At 43.8% G+C, this 18,006-nt stretch overlaps 1 protein-coding gene across 3 annotated transcripts in view; it reads right to left on the bottom strand.

Annotated features, from left to right (window-relative positions):
- Nucleotides 1–18,006, bottom strand: part of KAT2A (lysine acetyltransferase 2A) — a 380,318-nt gene that overhangs the window by 338,931 nt on the left and 23,381 nt on the right. For all 3 annotated transcript variants that reach the window (XM_033960567.1, XM_033960566.1, XM_033960568.1), the window contains exon 2: nucleotides 10,860–10,983. In XM_033960567.1, coding sequence (XP_033816458.1) covers nucleotides 10,860–10,983 — 124 coding nt within the window. The remainder of the gene's footprint in view (nucleotides 1–10,859; nucleotides 10,984–18,006) is intronic.

Raw genomic sequence — 18,006 nt, forward strand, 5'->3', positions numbered from 1 at the left:
GCCTCTCGGCGTACGAGCAGTGTTCCAGCCCTTTTACCATTTTTGTTGCTCTCCTTTGGACTCTCTCAAGTACCGCCATGTCCTTCTTGAGGTGCGGTGAACAATACTGGACGCAGTATTCCAGATGCGGACGTACCATCGCTCGATACAATGGCATGATGACTTCCCGTGTTCTGTTGTTATGCCCTTCTTTATGATGCCCAGCATCCTGTTGGCTTTTTTCGAGGCTGCTGCGCACTGTGCAGATGGCTTCAGTGATGCATCCACCAGCACACCCAAGTCTCTCTCGAGTCTGCTGTCTCCCAACAATACCCCCCCCAATTTGTAGCTGAACAACGGGTTCTTTTTCCCTATATGCATGACCTTGCATTTGTCTACGTTGAAGCGCATTTGCCATTTGTTTGCCCAGTCTTCCAGCTTGTCCAGGTCCCTTTGTAGGTCCTCACACTCCTCCCTGGTCCTAACTCTGCCGCACATTTTGGTATCGTCTGCGAATTTTATAACCTCACACTTTGCCTCCTTTTCCAGGTCATTGATGAATATGTTAAAGAGTAAAGGCCCCAGCACCGATCCTTGTGGCACACCGCTCGTGACTCCCCGCCAGTCAGAATATTGGCCCTTTACTCCAACCCTCTGCAGTCTACCCGACAGCCAGTGCTTGATCCATCTGTGCACATCCCCTCCCACCCCGTGGCTCCACAGCTTCTTAAGTAGCCTTTCATGTGGCACCTTGTCGAAAGCCTTTTGAAAGTCGAGGTAAATGATGTCTATGGGCTCCCCATTGTCCATCCGGCTGCTTATTCCCTCAAAGAAGTACAGAAGGTTCGTTAGGCACGACCTTCCCTTACAGAATCCGTGCTGGCTTGTTCTCAGTAGGCCATTCCTTCAACTAGTAAACTACCTGGACAAATTTAACATCCTTAGTGAACACCAATCAGGATTCAGGAAAGGATACAACACAGAAACTGTATTAGCCTCCTTACTGAACCACCTCTATGATCTCTTTAGCAAAGGCAAAAGCGCACTGATTCTACAATTAGACCTCAGCAGTGCGTTCGACCTGGTAGACCATGAAATCATGCCTCTGTGCCTTGAAGCAATGGGAATTTCTGGTAAGGCAAAGAAATGGTTCCAAGAATTCCTAACAAACAGATCCTATCGAGTAATCAGCAATGGAAACTACTCCAAACCATGGAAAAACCCATCAGGCGTGCCCCAAAGCTCCCCCCTATCGCCCACCCTTTTCAATATCTATATCGCCTCCTTAGGTCACCTTCTACAAAAACTAAACTTAATACACTACATTTACGCAGACGACATATCCATTCTAATCCCCTTAAATTACATCACAAAAGAAATTGTAGACAACCTCTCAAACATAATGACCGAATCGATAAATGGACCACCAATTTCAAACTGAAACTAAACGCAGAGAAAACAAAAGTCTCTCTGGCTAGTCCTAACAACAAAATTACGAGAACTTCGATAAAAATAAACAATCACGAATACCCAATATCCAAAAACATAAAAATACTCGGTATCACTCTAGACACACACCTAACTATGACTGACCACACAAACTCAATAGTGAAAAAATGTTTATACACGCTTATGGAAACTAAGGACCATAAAAAAATACTTTGACCCAACATCATTCAGGTTGCTGGTACAGGCGCTGATCCTATCCATTCTTGACTACTGCAACATCATCTACCTGGGTATCCCACGAAAAACAATAAAAAAACTGAGATTAATACAAAACACCGCCGTTCGCCTAATTTTCGGACTAAAAAAAAATGACCACATCAGCCCCTACTATAAAAAACTGCATTGGCTACCAATAGAAGCGTGAATATTATTCAAATTTGCTTGCACCTGTTTCAAGCAAGTCTGGGGACTAGCACCTTCTTACCTGCAAACTCACTTCATCCTACATAACCCCACGCGAGCAACCAGAAACAAAAACATCTTTACATACCCAAAGATCACAGGTTGCAGATACAAATCATTCCTGGATAGAACCTTTAAGTTCCAAGCGAACAGACAGCAAGTTTGGCTGAAAAACTACATAAACGAACCCAATCTGACTTACAATGCATTCCGAAAATCGATCAAAACCGCCCTTTTCGCCAAATTCATTGACTAAAACAATCCCCTCCCTCACTAGAACCTCCCCCCTGTAATCACCTTTTCTTTCTCTCAAGAAGCTCCTTTCACGTATTAGGTATTCTCTACCCTTAGAACTCCAATTAATTTGCTAGTACTAAAGTATTCAGGTATTCATTACCCATAGAACTCCAATTAGAACGTAAGTTTCCCATTTAGATTATTGTAAAGTATTCAGACTCATCGTATAGTATTGTACTTGGACTTATTGTATTGTATTGTATTTAGACTCATTGTATTGTATTGTATTGTATTCAGACTCATTGTATTGTATTGTATTGTATTGTATTGTATGCAGACTCATTGTATTGTATTGAAAGCAGAATTATTGTATTGCATTAAGACCTCTTGTTATTCGCTGAATGTCCAGCCTTCTTACAATGTTAACCGCCTAGAAGTCGCCTGACTATGGCGGTATAGAAAAATAAAGTTATTATTATTATCTTCTCATCAGTGATGGCTGTGCTGAGACAACCAAGGATCAGGGATTGATGTTCGACCATTTTTAAACACATCTACTCACTTGTACACTCTTCTCTTGCCAATGCAAGCATTGCCATACTGTTGCAGCATTCTTCTATGAATTTCATGAGGTTTCATACACTCCAACCACAAAAATCTGAACATTCATCAAGGGTTATCTTTAACAACTCAATTTCTAATCCTATTTCAACAAATTACAGTATCCCACATATTATCTCCTTTGTTATTTAACATCTTTTTGGCCCCTCTATTAACACTTAGCCAATCTATAGGGTTCACTGTGTTTGTTTATGCAGATGATTTACAACTTTTATATCTATTAGACTCAAATTCTATAAAAGAAGTATCAACTATTAATGAGAAACTAACTAAAATTGCCAATTGGCTAAATGAAAATAAACTAGCATTGAACATCACTAAAACTAAAACCATGTTCTTTCCCTGGAAAGAAGGGATTATGCAAAAGTCATCGATCGTTAATAATACTCTTCTTCAAGAAGTCCCCAAGATTAAAATATTAGGGGTCATATTAGATCAAAGACTCAACTACCATGAGCAAATTAGTGCAGTAGTTAGGAGCTGCTTTCATAGACTGCTCATTAGATCTTTAGCCTCTTTTCTTGATACAGCCTCAATGAACATCTTAATTCATTCTCTGATAATTTCTAAGTTGGATTATTGCAATCCTCTATAATAAAACCCTAAGCGCGCATTCTGCTCTGCACCTGGTTCAGGATTTTGGTAACCTTTCAGATCTTTGAGTGAACTACGAGAAATCAGAGCTATTGCCCTTGGTAGGGACTGGCTAGGAACCATGGCATGATAATCTATATATTCACCCAGTGCATAATCCTATGAGATACCTCGGAATCTATCTCCATATCAATCCCAGGGTTATGTATAAATGTAATATGTTAGATAATATTGAGAAAATTAGGAATCTGTGTGTTGCATGGAGAGACCTACCCCTGTCCCTTTTGGGTCAGGTTGCCTTACTTAAATTGATACCGTTACCCAAATTATTATATTCACTACAAACTGTGCCATTCTGGCTCCTAAAACAGGATAAATGCAAGGTCTGTTCCATCTTTAATGCTTTCCTTTGGAGGAACCGGTCTGTTTGGATTAGTTATAACAAATTAATCTTCGCTAAAAGGGAGGGAGGGCTAGGCTTGCAGATTTAAGAGTGTATGTGGCGAAACTCATGCATTTTATACATAAAGGGGTGATGGGTTCTGCTAGGTTCCCCCCGCCCCCCCCCCCTGGGTTGGCTGACGGGATGATGTGCCCCTTTCACCTTTCTAAATCTTTTGCACTCCCCTCGTAGCTCGGGAGGTGATTTATCATCTAAACTTAGGTTTTTCAAACCTTTTTGTGCCACGTGGCAGTGGTGGTGCAAGACTCAGGGGAAAACCCCTTTAGCATCCCCCTTTTCACAACTGTCAGGTAATCCTAATTTTGCTCCGGGTCACAGTTCTAAACCATTTGCGGAGTGGGCATCTCAGGGGGAAGTTACACTTAATGTTATGGCAGCCTCGGGCATGGGTATCTTTCATACTTTTTCCCATTTCAAACAGCAGTGGGGGATTCCTAAAACTTAATTTTTTGCATACCTGCAAGCAAGACATTACTGGGTGACCATTCAGCGACAGTATGGGGAATCTTGGCGTTGCGGACCTTTGGATGTATACCTCTTTCAAATTCCAGTTTCTGTGAGCTCTCTTTTTCTATGGGGTAGTTTGGTCCTCGGTGACAAGAGAAAACCTAACTACAGTCTGGGAAAAATGGAATAGGGACCTCCATATACATTACACCCCTGTTACCTTTATGGAACTCTTCAGAACACTGTATGAGTTTGTAAAATCCATAGCCCTACAGGAAACACAATTTAAGCTTTTACACAAAGTAAATATATTACTAAAGAGGGGGGTACCCGAATGTGATTGTGGGAGGATGCGACGTGTAGTAAATGCAAGTTTCCAAATTTATTCATACCTTGATATACCGACCATCAATATTATCTGGTCGGTTTACAATGCTAAAATAATATGAAGCATAAAATTTTAAAAATAAAAATGGGTGGTAGGAACAAGGTTAAGACAATTACATTTGACATAAATGATACAGAAGGAGATAGGGGAAGGGAAGAAGAGTAATAAAATAAAAATAAGAAGAGGTATGATGGGATGGGAAGGAACGTCAAGGAATGTGTGGTCACTTCATAGAAGCGGTTCTCATGGGAAGAAGGACGCTGCGGTCGGAGAAGCAATGTTATATTATTGTTTGGCATGCATCCTGAAACAAAAAGGTTTTGAGATTGGCTTTGAGTTTATTAAGCAAGGAAGCCCCAGGCACGCTCCTGCATTCCTTTTTGGAATGCCCCACCTTTGACACTATGGAATTAACTGCCAACCACCAATCATGTACTCACTTACGACACTAAAACTTTAGTACAGTTAAAAAGAGTTATATCAGGCGGATCGGCCAGTGAGTGAGGAGGCGATTGTTGATTATTTTTCTGGTCTGCAGCTGGCTGCACATTCTGTGGAGGAGACAGCTTATCTCTCTCATCCAATTTCAGCCTTGGAAGTGGAAAAGATGGTTCAGTCTTTGCCGTTACATATTTCCCCTGGGCTTGATGGGTTCACCAATAATTTTTACAAAACATTTCAACAGCTTCTGATTCCTTTGTTGGTATGGGTGTTTAATAGGTTTGATGAGCATCATCCTCTTCCTCAAACTTGGAGATTGGCTGCGGTGACTTTGATACATAAATCAGGAAAAAACCCGGTGAGTTGTGTGGCCTATCGCCCGATTTCTTTGCTCAACACAGACTATAAGATCTTCATAAAACTTATTGCAGATTGCAAACTTATATGTCTACTCTTGTGCATTGTGCTCAGGTGGGTTTTATTACTCGACAAACTTTTGATAATATTAAGTTGGCCTTGCACTTGCTAGGCATGCATGTAGGGAGGGTATCACAGTAGTAGTACTCTCCTTAGACGCGGAAAAGGCATTTGACCGGGTGGGTTAGCCTTATCTTTTCAAGGTGTTGGAGATTATGGGAATTGGGCAGCAATATTTTCAGTGGATAAGACTTCTTTATGATAAGCCCCTTTCTTGTTTTAAGGTTAATGGGTGTCTGCAGCCTTCTCTAGTATTGGAGATAGGGACGCGACATGGTTGTACCCTCTCTCCTTTATTGTTTGCCTTATCAATGGAGCCACTGGATTGTCGTATTTGTCAACATGGTATCAATGTAGGGTCCCGCCAATATAAAATCATATTATATGCGGATAATATCTTGTTGCTATTGCAACGTCCGGGACGGTCTAAACCATCTGTTCTGGGGATGCTGGAGGAATTTGGTAGTCTATCTGGCTTTACAGTTAATATGGACAAATCCGAGATTTTGAATGCAACTCTGACAGAGGCTGAGATCCGACATTTAAAGCCTCAGTTTCCATTTTCTTGGGTGCCTCATTTTATAAAATATTTGGTTATTAATCTCACAGCCGATCATCGCCAATTATATGCGATAAATTATCCAGAAAGACTACATCAGATTTTCGCGGAATTAACGTTGGGAGGGTTTGTCGCTTAGTTGGATGGGGCATATCTCTGCAATTAAAATGATGGTTTTGCCAAAGTTGCTGTATGTTTTTGGCATTACCTATTTCACTACCAGAGGTGTTTTTTCTGCAGCTTTCCTGCAAAGTTTTTGCCTACATATGGCAGAAAATGTCATCCAGGGTGCGGCGTAGTGTGCTTTATCGAGCTAAGTTGCAAGGGGGGATGGGGGTTCCCAATTTTAGTCTGTATTATAAGGCAGCGTTATTACAAGAGATCAGTATGTGGATATCTTTCGAAGATCGCTCGTGGATACATGTTGAACAATATTTTCTCCCTCGCATCTCGTTGTGGAAGTTGCCTTGGGCACCTTTGGAGCGCTTGCGGACTACATTGAGTAATCCTAATCCTTTTTTACATACCATATTGTTAGTGTGGTATAGACTTAGGTGGATGATGTTTCCAGAGCGGCGTTATTTTCGTCAAATGGCCATAGCAGTGATGCCAGGTTTTTTGGCCGATCGGGAGGTGGTGATTAATTATAGGTGGGTTAAATTGGATTTACAGTATTTAAGACAGTTATGGGGGGGAACTGCAAATGTTATCCTTTGCAGATTTGCAGGCTGAGTAAGGATTGGAGGACAGGGACTTTTTTTTGTATATGCAGTTGCATTCTTTTATACAAAAAAAGGTGTTTTGTGATCTGTCTTTAGGGAACACGCGTCTAGAACAAGCTCTGCAGCTAAGTTCGGGTCATGGGGGGGTTTCATGGGTGTATCAGACGTTATTGTATAGGAAAGATCCCTGGGACCCATATAAAGCGTTTTGGGAGCGGGAGGTACAGAGGGGGAGGGAGTGGCCTAGTTGGGAGGTTATCTATAAGGGTTTGTTTACAACTACTCTGTCCGTTAACTATGTGGTAAATGGCTACAAAATGTATTTTAGGTGGCATTTTACTCCCGATAGGATACAACGTATTTTGGGACGGGGGTCGGATAGTTGTTGGAGGAATTGTGGGCAACAACAATACACTCCTAATTTGCCAAACAAATCCTAAACTAGAAAAAACAAGGAAGGCAACCAAGTCACATCAAGGTCTGCGAGGGGGAAGCTCAAAGTGCCTAACTTGGCTCACAACTTACAAACCAAATATAGTGTAACATGTCAAAAAACATGTCACATTATATGATGTTATAGGGCGCTCTCAGTGTGAACCCTCAGTGATAGGAGCACAGCTCCGACACTTCACTTCTGGGTCAAGGCAATAAGCCTCCACCCGCACACCATCATCGAGCGCCCTGTGTGTGCAAAAATCAAACCAATCAACAATCAAAGTGAGTAAATGAAACTCAACACAAACAACCTGAGCGACCCCCACACAGACCCTGCCAGCCTAACCCCCTCAAAAAACTCACCCAAAATCACAAAGTCAAAAACCATACCAAAAAGTGAAAAACATATCCAACAGAAACAATACTTATCCAAAACTGTCACACAAACGGAAAAACCGCGCCAGGAGGAGAGGTTCAACCGCGCTGGTTTCGGGAGGAGCCCTTCTTCAGGTCTTTAGGTTCCTGAAGAAGGGCTCCTCCCGAAACCAGCGCGGTTGAACCTCTCCTCCTGGCGCGGTTTTTCCGTTTGTGTGACAGTTTTGGATAAGTATTGTTTCTGTTGGATATGTTTTTCACTTTTTGGTATGGTTTTTGACTTTGTGATTTTGGGTGAGTTTTTTGAGGGGGTTAGGCTGGCAGGGTCTGTGTGGGGGTCGCTCAGGTTGTTTGTGTTGAGTTTCATTTACTCACTTTGATTGTTGATTGGTTTGATTTTTGCACACACAGGGCGCTCGATGATAGTGTGCGGGTGGAGGCTTATTGCCTTGACCCAGAAGTGAAGTGTCGGAGCTGTGCTCCTATCACTGAGGGTTCACACTGAGAGCGCCCTATAACATCATATAATGTGACATGTTTTTTGACATGTTACACTATATTTGGTTTGTAAGTTGTGAGCCAAGTTAGGCACTTTGAGCTTCCCCCTCGCAGACCTTGATGTGACTTGGAGGAATTGTGGGGACAAGGGAGATTTTCTAAATATATGGTGGGCCTGCCCTGCTGTTAAGGTATATCGGCAAATGGTGGGATGTCTGCTGGTTCGTGTGTTGCGAAACATTGCCTAGTGTGTTTGGAGAGTTGTTTATTGAATGTGGGAGTACTGGGCTTTACGAAACCTGAACAGAAATTTGCAGCTTGTGTGTTTACAGCCACTCGGTTGGCATTAGCCCATCGCTGGAGGTCTTCGGCTATTCCTAGATTCTGTGTTATATCAACGGCTGGACTACCTCCAATTGATGTCTAAGTTGACAGCTCTTCGTCGTAAGAATGTGGGTACTTATCATAAGGTGTGGGATAACTATGTACAGTGGCGAGCAGTACAATAAGCGTTCTGTAGAGATATGATAGCTGCCCCATATCCAGATGGTCTAGTTGTATTGGGAGGGGATTGTTGGGTTGTGGGGAGGTGGGGTGGGGGGTGGGCTTTTGAGGAGGTTGGGAGAAAATGGGGAAAAAATTTTGAGAGTGTTTTTTTAATTACTTTTATTTGGCTATACTGTATTACTGATTTGGAGCATTTTGCTTTCTGTGTTCTGTATTATGATTCTCTCTTGAAATAAACTTTGGAAAAAAACCAACCAACTTTAGTACAGTTATGTTATGTTCTATTGGTATAGTGAATGCTGTCCTAAATCTAGGCTATTCCATGTAATATTTACTACGAATGCCGCAAATTCTTCTAAGCTTTGTCTGCCAAAAAAGGTATACTCAGGCTGGTTTGACGTATATACTCACGGCCCATCTAGTCTGCCCAACGCAATGACCCTCCCCTCTCTGTGAATAGATCCCAAGTGTCTATCCCATTTGGCCTTAAAATCAGGCACGCTGCTGGCCTCAATGACCTGAAGTGGAAGACCATTCCAGCGATCAACCACCCTTTCTTCAGTGAAAAAGAATTTCCTGGCATCACCGTGCAGTTTCCCACCCCTGATTTTCACGGATGCCCCCTTGTTGCCGTGGGACCCTTGAAAAGGAAGATATCTTCTTCCACCTCGATGCGGCCCGTGAGATACTTGAACGTCTCGATCATGTCTCCCCTCTCTCTGCGTTTAGTACAGTTATGTTATGTTCTATTGGTATAGTGAATGCTGTCCTAAATCTAGGCTATTCCATGTAATATTTACTACGAATGCCGCAAATTCTTCTAAGCTTTGTCTGCCAAAAATGTCTTTCAATAATTTTGTCCCGTCTGTACTGTGAATGTACCTTTGTAAGCTGTTCTGGCTCCTTTGGGAGGATGTGCTAAATAAATAAATAAATAAAATTCAGCTGGTACTACAGAAGGATTTGGAGTGGGATTATAAAACATTGTTGCTGGAGGATCAGACCTTATTGAAGAGCAGGGTCTGATCATGCCACAGCAGAGATTCATTTATATGAGCTTGTTAATAGTTAGGAAAACTATTCTACAGTACTAGACGCAGGAAGAGGACATACCTTTGGAGAGCTGGATTCATCAAATGTCTGAAGTAGCCCGCTTTGAACTTTGTTATTACAAACATATCATGAATCCTGAAGTCTTGGCTTACACAGCTCTGTGGAAAGCGTATTTACATCTTCCTCTAGTACAGGGGTGTCAAAGTCCCTCCTCGAGGGCCGCAATCCAGTCGGGTTTTCAGGATTTCTTCAATGAATATGCATGAGATCTATTAGCATACAATGAAAGCAGTGTCTCTAGTCTCTCGAATAGGGGTGGGGGGGATGGTTGAGTGGGGGGATGAATGGTTAGTGTATGATTGGAGGGGAGGGTTGGATTGAGCGAGTTCTGTTCTCCTTTGCGGTGGATAGGATTGCTGAGGAGACTTTTGGGTAAATGAAAATATGGGGTCTGGGAGAATGGGCTTGCTTCTTCAAGTGGCACCTTTATGTATTACTTTTAATTTAATTGCCAAGTTAGCTATGCCACTGTGTTCCCAATTTTGTAGGCTGACTTTTTGCTAGATGGGTGGCTTCAGTATGGGAGCGACTTGATGCCTTTCATGATTGTATTCTGTTCTACAATATTTGTACTTCTGTTCCCTTTTTTGTATGGGTATTGTACTATATAATTGTTTCTGTTCTCCATTGACTCCTTAATAAAGATGATTTTTTAAAAAAAAATTTTAAACCAATAGTCTCACCAATCTCACGAAATTGTGACCCACTTTCGTTCTCACACCATGCACAAATAAGGTCTTTCCACCATCAAGTGGAATGAGTCTGCATGTTTAAAATTTACTCATGTAGCGCCACCACCAAGGTCTGTAATATCCTATTCAGGGTTTGGATTATGGATAAATTTGGATATCAATATATCGAGCAAGTGTAGAAAAGTAAAACCTGTAGCTATATTGCATTTTTTTTGGTTTTTCACTTTCAGCATAGCTTTCGCCAATGGTTGGGTCGTTCCACTTATATTACCTCTACTGTTAGAGCTCTACACTTTGCTCCTGTACCTGCTGGAACTGAAATCACCTAATTCAAAAATTCATTCTTGGAAGTTTATATTGAATTCATGCAGACATAACATGAGAGAAAACAGATTATTACCTAGTGTATGCTCACAGCTACGGCACAGATCACCGAGACTGGCTGCAGGCTGCTGAAGGTCCATTCTGGGAGCAGTTGGAGGATTAGGATTCTTCCATCCATTACACTTACAAGAATCATTGACCTAAAGATATAATAAGAAATCAATGTTATTGCAACCCTACCTGCCTGCTACACAAAATCAAGCCAAGAAAATCTAAAATCAAGGAAAAGGTTATTTTGTACACAATGATGGTGCAATATGTGCATTTCAATGAATTTTCAAAATGAAAAAGTAAAGTGTCTATAAAAAGTCTACAAACCCTTCTTAAATGTTTACTTTTTATTGCCTCGAGGTCTAGAAATAAAGGGCTAGATTGCACTAAAGTCAGTGATAGTCGAAGATCGCTTTTACCAGGGGTCTCAAAGTCCTTCCTTGAGGGCCGCAATCCAGTCGGGTTTTCAGGATTTCCCCAACCAGACACACTCCTCTCTTCTCTCACACGAAAGCAGATACTCTCCTTTATCACACTCAAGCAAGCACCCAGGCAAACACACTCAAGCAAGCACTCAGGCAAGCACACTCTTCTCTTTCCTCTTCTCACACTCAGATACTGTCTTAATCTCAGACACTTTCTTACACACTCCCAACTTGTATCCCTTAAATTTCTATTCTTTTTTTTTTAACACTAAAACTTTCACACTTGGAAATGGCAGGGAGAACTCGGAGCGCCAAGACTACTATCAAGTTCAACACTCCAACATCTGGAGAGACCCGGGGGATAGCCAAGGACTCTACACAGAAGGAAAAGAGTGCCACTGAGCGGGGAACAGATATCTCAGTGCTGACCGAGGCCATCCCCCTCCCACGGTACGCTACAGTCTCTACGCAGACAGAGGAGATGAGGCAAGTAGCGGTAGACGAGGACATTATGCAGGAACTGCGGAGCCTCAGGGAGGAGGTGAAACGCTTGAGGTGCATCAGGGAGGATGAGGCCTTCATCGACGATGCCATCCAGGAACTGTCTCATATCACAGAACAAACCCACGATAAGTCCATCCTCAGCACTCCCAAACCTACAGCTCCAAATTCAACGATTGGAATACAGGAAATGATTGGAGATGCCCCGTCCCTGGCAGCTGGTAACCTCCTCTACGGGCAAGCAAAGAACCCCCCCCCCCCACCTTTCTCACTTTCTTCTTCTTTTTCTCTCAAACAGGGTAGCTCTACACCAACTCCACAACTCTCCCTGAGAAACAGATTTCATGTCCTTCAAGAAGGATGAAACAGAGGAGGCTCAGGAAGATTCCAAACACAGAACATCGACTACAGTACTCACTGATCGACCCCCTCGGAAGGAGCGCAGAGTGGTGGTCATCGGGGACTTCATGCTAAGAGGTACCGAAGGACCAATTTGCAGACCAGATTTGCAGTCAAGGGAGGTCTGCTGTCTCCCTGGAGCCAGGATCCGGGACATCACCACCAGTCTAGACAAACTCCTGAAACCTACTGACCATTTCCCTATGTTTCTCATTCATGTAGGTATCAACGATACAGCCAGGAGCACATCAGACAGCATCCCTAAAGACTTTGAAACCCTGGGAAAGAAGCTGAAGCAGACAGGAGCATAGGTGGTCTTCTCATCAATTCTCCTAGTAAGAGGCAAAGGCAGAGACAGGGAAGAGCGTATCCATTGGACCAATGAGTGGCTTCGCGAATGGTGTTTGGAGATGAACTTTGGATTCCTGGACCACGGAGAGATGCTACAAGGACTACAGGGACCTGACGGACTACACCTGACCAAGAAAGGAAAGAAAGTATTTGGACATCGACTAGCCCGCCTACTTCGGAAGGCTTTAAACTAGGTAAATTGGGGGAGGGTACATACACACATTCCAGAGCAACAAGGATCCATCCTGGGGAAGCAAGTAGCACCCACACTTCTGAGCCTAGGGTAAGTACCCATAGTATACACAAAAAAATAGGAGCCACACTAAAAGGGTCAGGCATCTCTTCACAGGTTTGGAGAGCTATGTATGTTAACGCACACAGCTTGGGCAACAAAATCCTGGAACTAGAAACAGAGATAAGGAATGCTGACCTTGACATAGTAGCGATATCCGAGACCTGGTTCACAGACTCGCATGGGTGGGATATGGTTATACCAGGCTACAATCTACTTCGTCGAGACAGAGACAAGTTAGGAAGGGGGGTAGCACTATACACTAAGGATAATATCAAAACTACCAGAATCACAGAGGTTAGATACACAGGGGAATCACTTTGGGTAAACCTGGCCAGAGGGAATGAAAAATGCCTTTACTTCGGTGTGGTATACAGACCTCCAAGACAACAGGAAGAAAAAGACAAGGAATTGATTGAAGACATAGAGAACATCACTTTGCGTGGTGACACAGTACTGTTAGGGGACTTCAATGTGCCAGATGCAGATTGGAACACACTCTCTGCGACTACGAGTGGTAGCAGAAGAATATTAACCTCCATTAAGGGTGCACAACTCAAACAAATGGTATTGGAGCCCACAAGGGAACAGACAATACTGGACCTGGTACTCACCAATGGAGACAGTGTCTCAGAGGTATCAGTAGGAGACACGTTGGCCTCCAGTGACCACAACATGGTGTGGCTCAACCTCAGGAAAGGCTTCTCTAAATCAAACACAGCAACGAGGGTCCTCAACTTTAGGGGCGCAGACTTCGACCACATGAGATACTTTGTCCATCAAGAGCTGCAAAACCATGCAGAAACTGACAATCCGGAAACTATGTGGTCAAATCTGAAATCCATCCAGAACGAAGCAACTAACCGCTACATTAATACAGTAAGCAAACGCCGGAGAAACAAAAGACCACAATGGTTCATCAAGGAAATTTCGGACCTCATTAAAAAGAAAAAAGAAGCATTTATCACCTACAAACATCTCGGGAAGAGGGAGGCAAAGGAAGACTATCTGGTCAGATCGAAAGCTGTCAAAAAGGCAGTCAGGGAGGCCAAACTACGAACAGAAGATCTAGCACGGAACATTAAAAAAAGGGATAAATCCTTCTTCAGGTACATTAGCGACAGGAAGAGAAACAAGGATGGGATAGAGCGCCTTAGGCAGTCAGATGGAAACTACGCGGAATCTGATTCTACCAAGGCAGAACTACTAAACGAATACTTCTGCTCAGTATTCACCTGTGAAGCACCGGGAGCTGGTCCACAACTACAGACAAGAGACAGCCAAAAAGACCTGTTTCAGGATTTCGAGTTTACACCCAGTAGCGTCTACTACGAACTTTCAAGACTCAAAGTAGACAAAGCCATGGGACCAGACAATCTATACCCCAGGGTGCTCAGAGAGCTGTGTGAAGTTCTAGCTGAACCACTATCCGTGCTCTTCAATCTTTCCATACGCACGGGAAGAGTACCCCTGGACTGGAAAACAGCTAACGTAATTCCACTCCACAAAAAGGGCTGCAGAACAGAAACAGAAAATTACAGACCGGTGAGTCTCACATCCATAGTGTGCAAACTCATGGAAACACTGATCAAACAGAAACTCGACCAAATACTAGATGAAGAAAATCTACATGATCCACACCAACACGGATTTACCAGGGGAAGATCCTGCCAATCTAATCTGATTGACTTCTTTGACTGGGTGACTAGTCATCTGGATGCCGGGGAGTCCCTGGACGTGATTTATTTGGACTTCAGCAAAGCTTTTGATAGCGTCCCACACCGCAGGCTGTTGAACAAACTAAAATCTATGGGATTAGGGGATACACTCATTACATGGGTTAGGGATTGGCTAAGCGGTAGGCTTCAAAGGGTGATGGTAAACGGTACCCCCTCCAAAACGTCAGCAGTGACAAGTGGAGTACCACAGGGCTCCGCCTTAGGGCCGATTCTATTCAATTTATTCATAGGAGATATGACCCAAGGGCTTAGAGGAAAAGCGTCACTGTTTGCCGACGACGCCAAACTATGCAACATAGTAGGTAAAAGCAGTGTGCCTGACCCTATGACGCATGACCTACGGCAGCTGGAACAGTGGTCGTCAACTTGGCAGCTAAGCTTCAATGCTAAAAAATGTAAAGTGATGCACCTAGGTAAAAAAAATCCACACAGAATTTACACACTAAATGGAGAAACCTTGTCCAAGACCACGGCAGAACGTGATTTAGGAGTGATCATTAGTGATGATATGAAGGCTGCCAATCAGGTGGAGAAGGCTTCGTCTAAGGCAAGACAAATGATGGGCTGCATCCGTAGGGGTTTTGTCAGCAGAAAACCTGAAGTCATAATGCCGCTATACAGATCCATGGTGAGACGTCATCTGGAGTATTGTGAAATCTCAAATCTGGAGACCGCACTACCGGAAAGATATGTTGAGAATTGAGTCGGTTCAGCGAATGGCTACCAGGATGGTCTTGGGGCTCAGGGAACTCACGTACGAAGAAAGGCTAAAAAAACTGCGGATGTACTCACTGGAAGAACGAAGAGAGAGGGGAGACATGATTGAGACCTTTAAGTATATTCCGGGACGTATAGAGGTGAAAGAAGATATCTTCTGTCTTACAGGGCCCTCAGTCACCAGAGGGCACTCGCTGAAAGTCAGGGGAGGGAAATTTCATGGTGATACCAGGAAGTACTTCTTCACCGAAAGGGTAGTCGATCATTGGAACGAGCTACCTCAGCAGGTGATTGAGGCCAACAACGTATCAGATTTTAAGAGAAAATGGGATATTCACGTGGGATCTCTAGGGGAATAAAAGTCAGGGAGTGGGTCATTGGTGTGGGCAGACTTGATGGGCTGAGGCCCTTTTCTGCCGTCAATTTCTATGTTTCTATGTTTCTATGTGCATGCACTGCTTTCAATGCATATTCATTGGGGAAATCCTGAAAACCCGACCGGATTGCGGCCCTCAAGGAGGGACTTTGAGATCCCTGGCTTTTACCGAACCGATGCACAAAGCAGCTCACTGCATGTTTTCCCCCCTCGATCACCCATTTTCCGATCCGGCCATGCAAATCAGCTAAAACCCCATGCAAAAAAGGTAAGCAATTGATACACTAATATCACTTGGCTATGCAAAATAAAATAGGGGTTTTAGCTATCAGAAAAAACTGCCTGGTTTTTTTTTTTTCATTTTTCTCTCAATGGCACAGATATTTTTCATGTGTTCCATTAAAAAAAAGTCCCCCACCACTGATGACGGCCCTCCCTGATGACCCCCCCCCCCCAACTACAGCAGCAAAAATGGCAGAAGGGATGCCTACTCCTTCATGCCTGGCCAAATATCCTCGTGCCATGCCCCCACTTGGTCATGGACCCCCCCCCCCCCGCACCACTAGCCCTTCCCAACCATCCCTCACACAAAAAAAGTAGAAATAATGGCCACTCCCTCCTGCAACTGGATGCTCCCCGAACCCCAACCCCATTCCCTGTACCTTTGGTAGACGTTGTGAGCTGGATGGGAAGCACAGTCCCTCCAGTTCCAAGGCCTAAATGTGGAAAATGGCAGGCCTTCCGTTCTCTGGTGCATCATGTGATGCATGAGGAGGAGCCTAAGGCCCTGAATGGCTCAGATGCCCAAGGCCCCTCCCCTTGAAATGGGCCATAGGCATCTGAGCCAATCAGGGCCTTGGGCTCCTCCCTCTGTATCCCATGTGATGCACATGGGATCCACAGGAAGGGGCCCTAGGTCCGACATCTAAGCAAATCAGGACCTTAGGACCTCCCCATGCTGGACCTTGGAGCTGGAGGGATTATGCTTCCCTCTAGCTCCCAACATGTACCAAAGGTACAGGGGTGAGGGGTCGGGGGAGCATCCGGTGGCAGGAAGGAGTGGGCATCCCTTCCGTCTTCATTTGGGGGGGAGGGGAGGGGATGGTTGGGGGGGGGGTCGGTGGTACGGTGAGGTCCAGTACCAGGTGGAGGCATGGCACAGGGGTATTCGGCCAGACAGGAAGGAGTAGGCATCCCTCTAGTTATTTTTGCTGCCGTGGGGGGGTTGCGGTGCCAGTTCATGGGGGGGTGTCGTGGGGAGGGACATTAGAACGGGGCTGCAGCAAATGGTAAGAGAACCGACAAGAGGAAATGCAATCCTAGACTTGGTCATAAATGGTATTACAGGGAGGACAGCAGATGTAGAAGTTACAGCCCCACTGGGGACAAGTGATCACAATATGATCAATTTTACCATTGGCATCAGAAGGGGAAAACCAATCAAGACTAAAGCCACGACCTTTAACTTCAAAAAAGGGAATTACGACAGCATGAGAACCATGGTTAGAAAACGGCTCAAGAAGGGCAAAGCAGAAATCCAAACAGTTGAGCAAGCATGGTCTCTACTGAAAAACACCATCACAGAAGCACAGAATATCCACATACCAAAGATATCCAAAGGAAGGCAAAAAAAGAAAAAAGGAGAACCAGCTTGGTCATCCAAAGAGGTTAAGGATGCAGTAAGGGATAAGAGAAACTCGTTTAAAAAATGGAAACGGGAAAAAACGGTGGAGGCCTGAAACTGTCACAAAATCGATCAGAAAAGTGTCATAAAGTGGTAAGAGATGCCAAAAAAGTCTACGAAGAAAAGACAGCGCAAGAAGCCAAAAATTTCAAGCCCTTTTTTAGATATATAAAAGGAAGGAAACCAGCAAGAGAGGCAGTGGGCCCTCTCGATGACCAAGGAAGGAAAGGGTCAATCAAAGAAGACAAACAAGTTGCCGATAAGTTAAATGCATTCTTTGCCTCTGTCTTCACAAATGAGGACACTACAACAATGCCAAACACAGGGAAGATATTCACCGGAGGCATAGAGGAAAGCCTCGCAACAGTAAATGTGGAGTTGGACATGATACTTTCAGATTGACAAACTAAAAAGTGACAAATCCCCTGGACGGATGGAATTCACCCGAGAGTATTAAAGGAACTTAAGGTAGAAATTGGAGAACTTTTGCAATCCTTAGTTAACATGTCAATTAGAACCGGGCAAATACCAGAGGACTGGAGGATAGCAAATGTCATCCCAATATTCAAAAAAGGATCAAGAGGTGAACCAGGAAATTACAGACCTGTGAGCCTCACATCAGTTCCTGGGAAGATAATTGAGGCACTAATTAAAGACAGCATTGTACAACACTTGGAAGATCACAACT

Source organism: Geotrypetes seraphini, chromosome 10 (assembly GCF_902459505.1).
Source record: "Geotrypetes seraphini chromosome 10, aGeoSer1.1, whole genome shotgun sequence".
NCBI lineage: Eukaryota > Metazoa > Chordata > Amphibia > Gymnophiona > Dermophiidae > Geotrypetes > Geotrypetes seraphini.